The sequence below is a fragment of the Belonocnema kinseyi genome, chromosome 1 (assembly GCF_010883055.1).
Source record: "Belonocnema kinseyi isolate 2016_QV_RU_SX_M_011 chromosome 1, B_treatae_v1, whole genome shotgun sequence".
NCBI lineage: Eukaryota > Metazoa > Arthropoda > Insecta > Hymenoptera > Cynipidae > Belonocnema > Belonocnema kinseyi.
Genome location: NC_046657.1, coordinates 172,687,499 through 172,701,843, shown reverse-complemented (window position 1 = coordinate 172,701,843; position 14,345 = coordinate 172,687,499). Strand labels below are relative to the sequence as shown.

Here is a 14,345-nt window from a genome sequence, read left to right as displayed (position 1 = left end):
CCCCCCCCCCCCACCCAATTATTTTTTTTGTAAGAAAATAACGCCTGATTTTTGTAAAAATTAACAAATATATATCAAAGGTTCACTCAAGGCCATTTTTGTTCAAAAAGCTTTTTCCTGAATAAATTAACTCTTATTGTTTCCGATTTCTTTCTGTCACTCAGGGTAATTTTCTGTGAAAAATATTTATTTACAAAGAATATTTGGCAAACAATAGAATGGATTTCTTCGCCCGAGATGTAAACGTAAATTGTACTATAGTAAAAACAACTGGAAAAATTTAGACGAAAGCCAAATTTGATAAAGAAAACAAGCCTTTGTCGACCTATAAATACTAATTTTATTCCCCGAAAGATTTTTGAAAAATCTCTTCGAAACACCTTAATTGCAAATATTTAATTGAAGAAAAATAATTGTTATAAAAATAAAAATAGTACAATTTTTACATACAATTCTTAAAATAAAAAAATCTGTGTGTCAAACCACAATCGAATCCGACTATTCTTTCAAAAGTTATCCGATATACAGACAACGACAACCACAATAACGACGACGTAGACGCCAGAGAGACAGACAGATACCGGTGTAAAAACTAGTTTTTCTGACTCAAGGAGCCTCAAAACGTTGAAATTTAATGAAATTCGCGAAAATCATTTTTCGCATAAAACTCTTCTCATTATGGATGAGAATGTGATAAAATAATCAATTGGCCTTGTAAAAGTAGCGTTTTTCGCCTCTTGACTTTTTTCCATATTAACCTTTTTTTGCTTCAAATGTCCATTTACGTTTGGTTTTTTGGATTTTGAAAATCCTTTAACTTTGGTAAGTTTGATTTTATCAAAAAAAGTTGTCAGAATAAATATTTCATATTTTTTGTACCATAAATAGCTGTCGATAAAATTTTCAAATTTTGAAAAAAGTGGTCTCAAAAATTTTTAAAAAGCTTCAACCTTTTGGATTTTTATCAAAAATGGCTGTTTAACGAACTCGATCTTTCTTTTTGGTCCCTCGAACAGTGTGTCAAAGCCCAATCCAATCGGACCAGTCTTTCGAAAACTATCCGATATACAGACAACAATCACGACGACGCCGGACAGACAAACAGACCCCAACGTAAAAACTTGTTTTTCTGACTCACGGGGCCTCAAAACGTCGACATTTGATAAAATCCGAAAAAGTTATTTATCATAAAAAACTAATACCTTCTCATTTTTGTTGGGAATGTAGAAATTATCAACAAGATTTGTAGAAAATCTTTCAAAGAATAAAATTATTGTCCCGTAAGTTACAACCGAAAAATTACAATTTCAAAAAAATGAAAGTTGTTTTAAATATTAAGTTAGACTCGCGACCAAGACAAATCAGAGAATGAAAGTAAATTTGAAAATTGAACTGCAGTTCGAGTATTAAAAACTAAACAGTGTCTGATTTTACAAGGTGATTCTAGATCTGTTCAAAATGATATAACTTACATATTTTAACTTTAAAATTTGAACTAATTTAATTGCAAAGCCTTAGTAGTGACACAAGTGTAAGGTTCGAATTAATGGCTTCTTAAATGAACGCCTTTATTCAATTTCAAAATCTTTTTGAATTATTATTTCAGTATAAAATATTCCATTTTTAATCTATTTGGTTTGGAAATAAAAAAAAAACAATTGTCAATAGTAAACAATTTGAAAATGAATTGTCACAAGTTCAGAGTTACAAATTTAAACTTGGAATGTTACGATTATAATTGTTTAATTTTTTTATTTGTATTTCGAAGGTAAAAGTATTTCATTTTGATTCTTAAAGAACAGTTAAATAAGCATTAATTTAGAAAAAAATCAAATAAGCTGGAGGTTTCTGAATGTTACAAAGAAAAGAACAAAATTTGGAGCTCCTCAAGAATTTTGAAATACTAGGAAAACAATAAAAATTTCTGGGTAGATTTAAAATGATTTTTTATTTTGAAAAAGTACATAACTCAAAGAGAATGTTTAAAAATATTTCAAAATATTTCAAAGGATTTACAATATTAGAAAAAATCTGGAAGCTCTTAAAACAATTTAAAAGATTTGAAATAATTTAAAAGAGAATAGATACTTTTGATGATTTTGAAATGTTTTCAAATGTTGACTTTTTATTTTGAAAAATTACATTATTTTAAGAGGAGGTATAAAAATATGGGACCACTGACAAAAATTCCGAAAGGGATGAATGCAAAATCCCAAAAAATGAAATCACCGGCACTTGAATAATAATTTAATAAAAATTGTATTAAAAAATACATTAAAAAACACGTGTTCTTTGAAAGAAAAAAATGTTCTGTCTAAATTTTCTTCGTAACTACATAATAACATTTTTGAAACAAACTTTGCAGGATTCAATTCAACAACGATTTATATCAAAATTTATTTTTATTATGTTTTTTTATTAATAAAAAATTCGATTTTTCAGAACTTTTTTGTTTTTTTTTCAAATAAAAAATAAAACTCGCGTTAAATCAGCCTGCATTGAATCCTGCAAAGTGTGTTTCATTTGAAGCTCACGTGTTTTAAATTAATGTTTGTATCACATTTTTAGACAATTATTGTTATTTTAAATTAAAACAATAATTTAAAAAAAATAAACATTAAACCAAATTTCTATAATAAAAATATTTGCTGTAATTCGGGAATTTTCTAGTTTGTATATTTGATCATCAGACAGCATTCGGCCTGGAGTTTTATTATTCGGGAATTTTCAAATTCGATAATATTGTAAACTGTCCAGAATTTCATTATCCTAAAATTTTTTAATTCGGGATTTTCAGGTTTCAGCATTTTGTTATTTCGGGAAGTTTACAGTGTCGAAAATATTTCAAAAATTTAAAAAGATTTATAAAATTGTAAAAAAATCTTGAAGATTTTGAGGCATTTAAATTTTAAATTAATTTAGTTTAAATTTATTTTAAAATATATTTTATGGAATATATTTTTTATGAATGTGCCAGTGAAATTCTGTTCGTCTAATTTTGTTTGCCAATGCGAAACGTAATCTGGCTTGGAACTGTCGTCTTAACATCTATAAACCGAAAGAACAATTTTCCTATCACTTGGAATAATAATTATATTTTTATAGAAACGTTAGAATATATAATAATTAAGAAATTGGAAAATACATACGAGAACTTGATTAGACGAATAATCTAAAAATGTCCGTAGTAATTGCAGACCACAAAAATAAAAATAAAAACTAAATAATATTAAAGAACTATATATAGACAATATATAGAATGAAAATTTTGATTAATAATTTTAAAATTAGTGGAAAATATATGAAACCGTAATATAAATTACTCATCGACTTATATGTGTGGTATTTATAAAAACAACCAAGTTTTGTAAATTTATAAATGTAAAAATGTTTTAATTGGCAATTTACTTTCAATCCAAATGGTTCTTGTCCAAGCTAAGTTTACAATCAGTGCACCTCGAAGGTGTGCCGAGAGTTGCTTACAGCGCTCCAAGTGGCTCTTGGCAAACTATATCGATGTGTGCTTTCTACGGGGAGCGGTGGGTAGAGGGGAAGTGACTTTTTTCGCCGGACGCGCCGTCTATATTTATGGCGGGCAACTAGGCCCGCACCGCATCTACGTTTATAATATCTTTGAATAGACGCAGCCTTAATAACACAACATATACTATACTTACACTTCCATGACTTGATTCCGAAAAGTCCTGTATATAATCTAAAGTAATGCAATACAATTGTGCACTAAAATTATCTTAATCTTATTAACAAGTTCACTTGCGAGTTCAGTGAAACTTCTGCATTAAAAAAGTTATGCAGTTAACGGATAAATTTAGGTTATCTGTCAGTACTTTAGGTGTTTTGAGTTTTTTTGTATACACGGGGTACTATTAGGAGACCCCACGCGTTCAGAGTTCTCGCCACGCGCATCTAACAAGAATAAAACCAATCAACAGAAATGTAACGCGCCCTCCATTTTCAAAAGGACGTCAAACCAGAGTCAAACATTGTCTAGAGATGGGTTGTGACATGTCACTCGAGGTTTTCTACGTATAATACATAAACGACGTAATATGCGTAGAAAATTATAGAAAACTATGTATAATACATATCAAAGGCGACGAACGTTTTTTAGCTGGGCGGGACTGCATTTAGCAGATTTTAATAATTGACATAACCTCTTATAAAGCTGTTGAATCGATTAGATTTTAATTTTAAGAGTAAAAATGTTAAAAACAAGTGTAAAAAACATTTCAGGAGGAGAAACCTTGGGAAAATATTAATTTCGAGTGCGAACGAGTACTTACACTTGTGTTCCACATGCTCGAAAACGTTGCAAATTATAAAGGACAATAAACACGTATATTATAATTTTTAAAATAACTTCTTTAAAATGTGATAAATAACGACGAATACTGAATTAATTGCTCAATATTAGTTATTTCTATAAGACAATTTGTTATTTTTAGAGTAAAGAATTCGAAAATCCCGCCCATATAGTCACGTTAGCAAATGTAAAATACATTTGTAGAAAACCAAGAACGTAATATACTTAGTAATATACATGTCCCATACCATGTAATATACGTGGTGAATACATCACGTTCGCATCCCTGGCAATGTCCCCAATCTTGGGAACTTTTAAAACTGCGCTTGCGTCGCGCCGACAACCCGATTCGTCAATGTTAGCGTGCTGATTTTGAATTATGTACATATTCAGATTTAATATCTATGATAAATAATAATTGAAAAATGCATTCAACGTAATTTGCTAATCCTAAAATCGAATTTTTGATTAACTGATGAAAAACTAATTCAAATTTCATGCAAAAATCGTTATTAATTCTGATTTAAGGCCATGTGACGAGAGGGTCACATGACCAAACCTGGCCTTCGATTTTTCTTTCCCAACTTACGTCTAAACGAAATGAGGTATCGCTCTGAAAGTTTGGGAAATGAAAGTGGAGGTTATAAAGTCCATGCCTCTGCTTTTTTCCGGTGGAAATTTTGAGAAAAAATTTTTTTTTAAGAAAATACTAGTGGAAGTTTTCTTTCCCAACTTACGTCCACACGGAATGAGATATCGCGTTAAAAATTTGGCACGATAAATAGAAGGCATGCAAGAATTTGTTTCTGGTCCTAAGTAATTAGAATAGGGAAAAAAGATTTTTTTTAATTTCTATTTTGGAGAAATACCGACCGTGCTGTCGTCAAACCCTGCAAGCAATTTGCAATGTTGTCAATGTGCTAGTTATGAGGTTTGTATTTATCAAAGTGGGATAAAACAACAAAAATCGCTCACGAACATTATGCACGAATAATGCAAAAACATGGACATAGGAAACAAGGGACTAGACATGCTATTGCGGCGGTGATGCAATGAGGGGGGAGGTCCGCCACCTTTTGATGTCCCGCGAAAAACATGGCAGCGCACACATGTTTATATTTTCATGCACAGTTTGTCTGCAAAAATGCTCGTGCGCATAATCAAATGGCACATCCTAAGATGGCAGCTCTCCCCACTCATGGAATTTCCCCCCCTCCCGTGGATTCAACCCCGCTCGACCAAGTTAGCATGGCATGCCTAGTCCCGTGTTTCCTATGTCCATGTGCAAAAACTAATGTTTGCACTTAAAATGCAAATAAACATATTCGGTCTGGCATACGTATCAGTCTGGTATCAGCTGTGTCAAAGCAGCACTAGCGCAACGAGTAGACAACTTCGAACTTTAAGAGGTCTATGGGTAAAACAAATTGCATGATTAACGTCAGAGAAAGTTAAAAGTCAAACTTCTGCTGTAAAACCTAAATGTGTCTGTCGATAATCATTATTTGCATAAATAAACTTTTTTCTTCTTTGCAAGGCCGCAAACGATCCTTTAATATTTATTAACATTTCCCGCAAAAAATTTCCGCTGGATTTAAACTTTTATTTTTCAATATGGGTGAAAAATATTGATCTTAAGGCTGACTTTATCAGTTGTCACACTCATCACATGGCCTTAATTTAGCTTTTTAAATGTTTCAAAACGTTAGTAAAAAGGTAATAAGAAGTTTTAGCTTTAAACAAAAAAATTTAGTTTCAATAGTATAAATGTGATTTGATTATTTGTATAAAATATCAAATATTTTATAAAATTTATACAATGATCAATAGGTAATTGTAGTTCAGGTCTTCTTCAAGTTATTAAAAAATGTATGATATAACATTTGTCAGTGCAGTGATTAATTATTCTTAATTTATTTTTAGCAATTTAGTGATTTTATTTCAAGTCACATTGTCGGAAAAAAACAAAAGTTTCATTTTAAAACACGACAGAGACGAGATTCATCATTGGAACAAACAAAAATGACTTACTTCTCTGAGCTCAGAATTCATAACCTCTTTTCATTAAAATCAAACTTTATGTATCTGTTAGTTTGAAATCTTATTTTAGGATTAGAAAAATTCTATTTGAGAATTTCTCAATCATTATTTATTATAAATATTAAATCTGAATATTTAAATAATTCAAATTCAGCGCGCTAACAGTGACCAATCGGGTTTTCGGTGCGACGCAGGCGCAGTATAAAAAGATCCCAAGATTTAGTTTTGGGTCGTTACCTGAAATTACCGGTAATGGTAGAAATTTCCGATAAAGTAGAAGAAATTCTCTGATAACGAATGGTAACGATATTTTTAAAAATTGTAAGACTAAATTTGAATTGCTTATTGTCTTTGTGTTTATTGGATATAATATTCTTAAATATTCGTCACATTAAATAACTTATGGGAAAACCTTCACGTTTAAAAGTGTTCCTTAACCTCGACGGTGGGACTTGGTTTTACTTGAAAATGTATGTGCACACAATTTTTTACAAAAATATTGTTCCTCTTAATTGTTCACACTTTGCAGATTGAGTAGACAGCAATTACGCATATGTTTGTTACATAAAAAAGTCTATGAAAGACATTTCATAAACATAATGTGTCGAAGGGTATCTAACCTAATCTGCTGAATCGTTGTAGGCATTTTGCAGTTTCACACCATCATGAAGAATACAAAAGTATGATTATTATACTTATTATTAATAAAAAGTGACAAATTATATATTTCCAAATATTTTGGAAAGATATTGGCACATACGTAATTTTCCGTAATAATAGATAAGGATAAGATAAGAAGGTGGTTTCAGGAAAACATTCTAATTAGATATATAATATAAATGAACATTCAATACTATTGTTTGCAAAAAAGCGTTTTATTTTATTTTTTTATTAAAAAACTGACAAGAAAATACGCGCAAAGATATGGAAGACAATAAACGAATACATCAATTTTCTCTTGAAATAAAAGAGTAATTACCGAATACAGTCTTTTTAAATTTCATTCAAATTCAGTCTATTTTAATCCTGTATTATTTTTATAGGAACATTTTTTTGTCTTTGAAAGTACATATTACTTATTTATAAATCAACATTTTGCATTAAGATGTTTATTCTCCATGAAACTGATCAACAAGTACGACGTATTTTGAAATTCATATTTATTCACATTTTAACATACAGATGGCGTCATAATGTGACCTATATTGGGGATACCATGGACATAGGAAACGAGGGACTAGCAAAGATATTATAAGCGTAGATTGCGGTGCGAGCTTAGTTCCCCGCCATAAATATAGACGGCGCGTCCGGCGAAAAAAGTCACTTCCCCTCTACCCACCCCTCCCCGTAAAAAGCAACAACCCATATAGTTCGCCAAGAGTCACTTGGAGCGCTGTAAGCAACTCTCGGCACACCTTCGAGGCGCACTGATGGTAAACTTGGCTTGGACAAGAACCATTTAAATTAAAATTAAATTGCGATCATTTCATAACAAACGTAAAATATCCAGGCTTTGTAAGACATGGTTATTTTAATAGATACCAGAGAGAAAATTAAATGTATAATTTATATTTCTGTTTCATATATTTTGTAATATTTCTAAAGTTATTTGATTATTTCCAAATATATCTTTGTTATTTCTCATCTTTTGATATTCTTTTATAAGTAACGATTTATTTACTTCACCATATTATATTTTTATTCTAACAGATAAAACTTTTAGTGCAATATCTATACACACATATCTATTTTGTCCGTTGAAATTTCTCAAATGTGACTTTTTTGGGCCCCAAATTAATTAAAGCTTTTAACCCAATACTTCGAAATTTAAAATTCATTAATTTTCATGATATGCATGTCAAATTTCATGAATTGGGAAGATTTATAATTGAGAATTCTTTACTTTTAATCTTCAAAATCATGACAGTTTATATGAATTTTTATTTTATTTTGTTATTTAATTACATTTAATTAGGATTTTGTTAGATTTAAATTTATTTATTTATTTGTTATTTATTTTATTTATACATCACTTAAAATTCAAGAGCTTCTGATTGCAAATATTCTAAATTAAAGAGTTTTAAATTGCAGATCGTTAAAATTAAAGAATTTTCCGTTGCAAGTCTTCAAAATTAAACTTTTCAAAAAAAATTCCATATTTCATATTTCAACATTTCAAATCACGGCAGTACTCAGAGTACAGATATTTTTTACATTCTTATCAAAAAAGTTATTACATTTGTGTAAAATTTTACGTCTGGACACAAAATACAGGTTTTTACGTCAGAAACTAAAGATCAAGTTGATTGGCTACTTTGGGTGAAAATTCAAAAAGTTACAGAATTTTCAAAATTTCTGAGACAATTTTTTTCAAGATTTAAAAATTCCATGTACGGGTATTCGTAATAATTGGAAATCCGAACAATTTACCTCATCGACTTCTTTTGATGAAAAGAATATTACCAGAATTATAGCGTTTCCAACAAATTGAAAAAAATACCAAAATGAAAATTGTAAACTAACCAGCGCGAGACTTGAAAAAAAAACTCGAGAGAAGAAAAACGTTGCTTTTTGAGAGCCCTACAAGATTATCATAACAACTTTTCAGATTGTTTTGAATAATCGAAAATTCAAATTTTGAAAGAACCAAAAATAATGAAAAATCATAAATTTAATTTAGTGATCAAACTGTGCAAGATGCGGAGAAAAGAAGATAAATAAAAAATTGAGCACCTTAAAAAGATCCAAAAGTTTTTTATCAATTACTTTTTGATACGAAGGGTAGTTTTTGTTTTATTCGTAAAAAAATAATATTAAAAATATAAGATATAAGTGTTTGGACAAACGACATAAGCAATGAAAAAAATAAATAGATAAAAGTTGTTTACCTTAAAAAGAGCTAATGAATGTGTTACTAATCTAAAATGCTATTAACAATGTTCTGTGTTATTAATGTTACTAATGTCGCAACATTTCGGAAATCTGAACATTTTCTTCGAGACATTCGATAAGCACATATAAGGAGAATACATACATAAAGAATACATAATAAGGAGTAAATGAAAACAAATTCACGAATTGGATAATGTTGGATGAAACCAGACATAATCAAGGATGTTCAGAAATCATTGATTAAAATTCACCTATAAAGCACCAAGGTTCAAAATATCATTCTTTGACTATCGCAATTTTTTTACAATTATAAAATGTCATATAAATAAAAAGTTAAACTTTACGTACCAAAAAAATAAGTAAGGAAAGAAGATAAACAAAGCAACCTCGCAATCCCTTTAATGCATGTTTGTTTTCTTTATTTTGCCCTTTGTTATTTCTCAATTTTTTAATTCATAAAAAATATATTTGTCAATATTTTGGTGTTAATTTAACAAAGATTGTCCATATGACAAAATTTAATTTAGATTGTGTCAAAATATAAATGCAATAACAAAATTACTATGAACTGAAAAAAATTTTTATTTCAAATTGGATAAGCACGAAATTACAATATCTCTTTAAGATTCAAAGCTAAACTTCAAATGCAAACGCATTTTCTGGTAAAGTTTAGATTTTCAATTTTCACAACACTCATCTTTGGGAAGGTAAATATAAAAAATAAATACGTTTCCGGTTGAAAGCAAGGTCCAGTAGTACAGCTTAAACTATTTGGAAATTATCTTCTTTGGTCAAAAATTATAAGCCCTTTTTATAAATTATTTTATAAATAGCTGTTTCCTTTATCACGAAATCACAAACAAAAAATCATATTTTATAATTGTGTTTCTTTTCACTTCTTTCTACTCCAAAATAGTTATTAGATGGAAGAAAATTGTTTCTTATACACAAGAAATATTTAAAAAACAGTTTTTTAACAATTTGAAAGAAAGTTCAGAGGTTTAAATTGTTCAATATATAATAAAAACGCTATAAATAGAAAATTTTATTCTACTTTTTTATGTTTGATCTGAAACTATTCAATTTTAAAGGCTATAAATTACTAATGTGAAAAATAAGTAAAATATTCTTATAAATTTTTATTTGAAACAGGTTGGAGTTAGAACGGGAATTGACGGAGATTTTGTGAGGCTGGGAAAAATAGACAAATGGCAGTGAATTAATTTTTTGACCGGGAAATTTATGAATTTTTAGAAAAGAAATTGGTCCAAGTTTGGTTTGAACAGTTTTTTTTTAATTCCTTAAATTGCTTTTTTCCTATTATATCATGAAGTTTACAGTACGTAATTCGAAAATCTTTTTATTTCGAATTTTAGAATGCAATTTTGAAGACCTGGAAAATTAAAAATTAGAAGCGTTTCAAATTTGTAATTTTAGATAGAAATCGTTTTTAGTTTATCAACTGCGAATATAAAGTATGATTCTTTTTATAATTGAAGTGGACACCAAGGATTCACAAGTGAATCATAATTGATTTCACAACACTATTCGGAATTTGTTTAAAATTTAAGAATATTCCAATTTTAACGTTAAAAATTAAACTGTTTCAATTGGAAAGTCTTAGAAGTTAAAGAAATGGAAACTCGCGATTAAAACTTTATGACGCATTTTCAATTAAAAATAAATTCAAAATAAATAAGCTGTATTAATTATAATAATTTAAAGTTTATTTTAAAATATACATTATGGAACATGATATTTTTTATGAATGTGTCAGTGAAATTCTGTTCGTATATTATTGTTTGCCAATGCGAAACGTAATCTGGCTTGGAACTGTCGTCTTAACATCTAAAAACCGAAAGAACAATTTCCCTACCACTTGGAATTATAATTATATTTTTATAAAAACGTTATCTTGGACAGTTTACAATATTATCGAATTTCAAAATTCCCGAATAATAAAACTCCAGACCGAATGCTGTCTAATGATCAAATATACAAACTAGAAAATTCCCGAATTGCAGAAATTGAGAAAACAGTTTTGTGATCAATATTATTTATTTATTAAAAGTACAATAATCAAATATTTTTATTATAGAAATTTTGTTTGATGTTTAATTTTTGTAAATTATTGTCTTAATTTAAAATAACAATAATTGTATAAATATGTGATACAAACATAAATTTAAAACACGTGAGCTTTAAATGAAACAAAATTTGCAGGATTCAATGCAGACTGATTTAACGCGACTTTTATTTTAATTTTTTAAAATAATAATTTCATTTTTGCGAACGTTTTCTGTAATGTACAAAAATACAATGCACATTTTCAAATAACTTTTTATCAAAAAATACATTCGTTCAATTATTGTTATTTTATATTCCAACAATAATTTTTAGAAACTTTAAATATTAAAAAAGTTTTTTCTTTATTAAAAGTATTTTATTATTCTATTTAAAAAAAATTTTTAAACCAACTATTTTTTAATTGTTCAAATTAGAGAGATGTCTAGCCCGGATATTGTATAATTCGGAAATTCTCTGTCGGCAATTCTCAAATTCGGTAAGATTATAAATTGTCGAGAATTTTCCAATTCGGGACTTTTATATTTCGACAATGTTATAATTTCGGAATTTTTACAGTGATGTGGGAATTTTATTTTTCGGAAAAAGCGACTGAAAAATCCCGAAAAATAAAATTCCCGACACTGTGAAATTCGTAAATTGAAAAATAACCAAATAATAAAATTCCCGAAATTATGAAAGTCCGAAATATAAAAGTCAAAAAATAAATAAAATTCCAGACAATAAGATATTACCGAATTTTAAAAATCACCAGAGAAAATGGCTGAATTATAAAATAACCGAACTATAAAATTCCTGAATTTAAACAATTAAAAAAATTGTTTATCAAATATTATTTATTTATTGAAAATACAATAATCGAATCTATATTTCTGGATGAAAAAAATTGTTTGAAAATGCGCATAGTATTTGAAAAAAATATAAAAAAGTTGTGAAAAATCGAATTTTTTATTGATAAAAAAAAATAAAAGTAATAAAAATAAATTTTGATATAAATCGTTGTTGAATTGAATCCTGCAAAGTTTGTGCGAAAATGTTATTATGTAGGTACGAAGAAAATTTTGGCAGAACATTTTTTTCTTTCAAGACGCACGTGTTTTTTAATGTATTTTTTAATACAATTTTTATAAAATTATTATTCAGGTGCCGGAGATTTTATTTTTTGGGATTTTTCATTCATCCCTTTCGGAATTTTTTCCAGTGGTCCCATATTTTTATATTTCTTCTTAAAATTATGTCTTTTTAAAAATAAAAAGTCAACATTTCAAAACATTTCAAAATCATCAAAAGTATCTATTCTCTTTTCAATTATTTTAAATCTTTTAAAACTATTTAAACAATTTTTCGGAACTTTTAAATGTCCTTAGACTGATTCCCATTTTTCCTAACATTTTTGTAAAATCCTGCACACAAAATTGTTTTAAAAGCTTCCAGATTTTTTCTAATATTGTAAATCTTTTGAAATGTTTTGAAATCTTTTTAAACGTTCTCTTTGAGTTATGTACTTTTTTGAAATAAAAAATCATTTTAAATCTACCCAGAAATTTTTATTGTTATCCTAATATTTCAAATTCTTGAGAAGCTCCAAATTTTGTTCCTTTCTTTGAAACATTCAGAAACCTCCAGATTATTTGATTTTTTTTCTAAATTAATGCTTATTTAACTGTTCTTTAAGAATATAAATAAAATACTTTTACCTTCGAAATACAAATAAAAACAAATAAAACAATTATAATCGTAACATTCCAAGTTTAAATTTGTCAATCTGAATTGTGTGTGTGACGATTTGTCCCGGTCTCAAGTCCAGCTCAATATTTAGAACAACCTTTATTTTTTTGAAATTGTAATTTTTCGGTTGTAACATACCGGGCAAACATTTTATTCTTTGAAAGATTTTCTACAAATCTTATTAAAAATGTTTATATTCTTATCCAAAATGAGAAGGTATTAGTTTTTTATGATAAATAACTTTTTCGGATTTTACCAAATGTCGACATTTTGAGGCCCCTTGAGTCAGAAAAATAAGTTTTTACGTCGGGGCCTGTTTGTCTATCCGGTGTCGTCGTTGCTGTAGTTATCTGTATGCCGGATAACTGTTCCGATCGGATTGGGCTTTGACACACTGTTCGAAAGACCAAAAAGAAAGATCGAGTTCGTTAAACAGCCATTTTTGATAAAACTTCAAAAAGTTGATGCTTTTTAAAAATTTTTAGGACCAATTTTTCTAAAAATTTGAAAATTCTATCCACAGCCATTTATGGTACAAAAAAATATGAACAATTTATTCTGACAACTTTTTTTGATAAAATCAAAGTTACCAAAGTTAAAGGATTTTAAAAATCCAAAAAATCAAACGAAAATGGACATTTGAAGCAAAAAAAGGTTGATATGGAAAAAAGTCAAGAGGCGAAAAACGCTACTTTTTCAAGGCCCCATGATTATTTTATCAAATTCTCATCCATAATGAGAAGAGTTTTATGTGAAAAATGACTTCCGCGAATTTCATGAAATTTCGACGTTTTGAGGCTCCTTGAATCAGAAAAACAAGCTTTTACATTGGTATCTGTCTGTCTCTCTGGCGTCTACGTCGTCGTTGTTATTGATGTTGTGGTTATCTGTATATCGTATAACTTTCGAAAGAATAGTCGGATTGGATTGTGTTTTGACACACAGATTTTTTATTTTAAGAATTGTATGTAAAAATTGTACTATTTTTATTTTTATAACAAATATTTTTCTTCATTTAAATTGTTGCAATAAAAGTGTTTCGAAGAGATTTTTATAAAAATCTTTCGGGGAATAAAATTCGTATTTATAGGTCAACAAATGTTTGTTTTCTTTACCAAATTTGGCTTTCGTCTAAATTTTTCAGTTGTTTTTACTATAGTACAATTTACGTTTCTATCTCGGGCGAAGAAATCCATTCTATTGTTTGACAAATATTCTTTGTAAATCAATATTTTTCACAGAAAATTACCCCGAGTGACCTTCAATTATAATTTTA

General features: G+C 28.3%; 2 protein-coding genes across 5 annotated transcripts in view; one reads left to right on the top strand and one right to left on the bottom strand.

Moving 5' to 3' along the window:
• LOC117172714 (DNA-directed RNA polymerase III subunit RPC9) overlaps positions 1-3,953 on the bottom strand; it is a 61,992-nt gene extending 58,039 nt beyond the window's left edge. The window contains exon 1 of the mRNA XM_033360879.1: positions 3,678-3,953. Coding sequence (XP_033216770.1) covers positions 3,678-3,685 — 8 coding nt within the window. The 5' untranslated portion in view covers positions 3,686-3,953. The remainder of the gene's footprint in view (positions 1-3,677) is intronic.
• The window catches only part of LOC117172680, a 305,863-nt gene that overhangs the window by 218,282 nt on the left and 73,236 nt on the right, over positions 1-14,345 (top strand). The gene's annotated exons all lie outside the window — the stretch shown is intronic.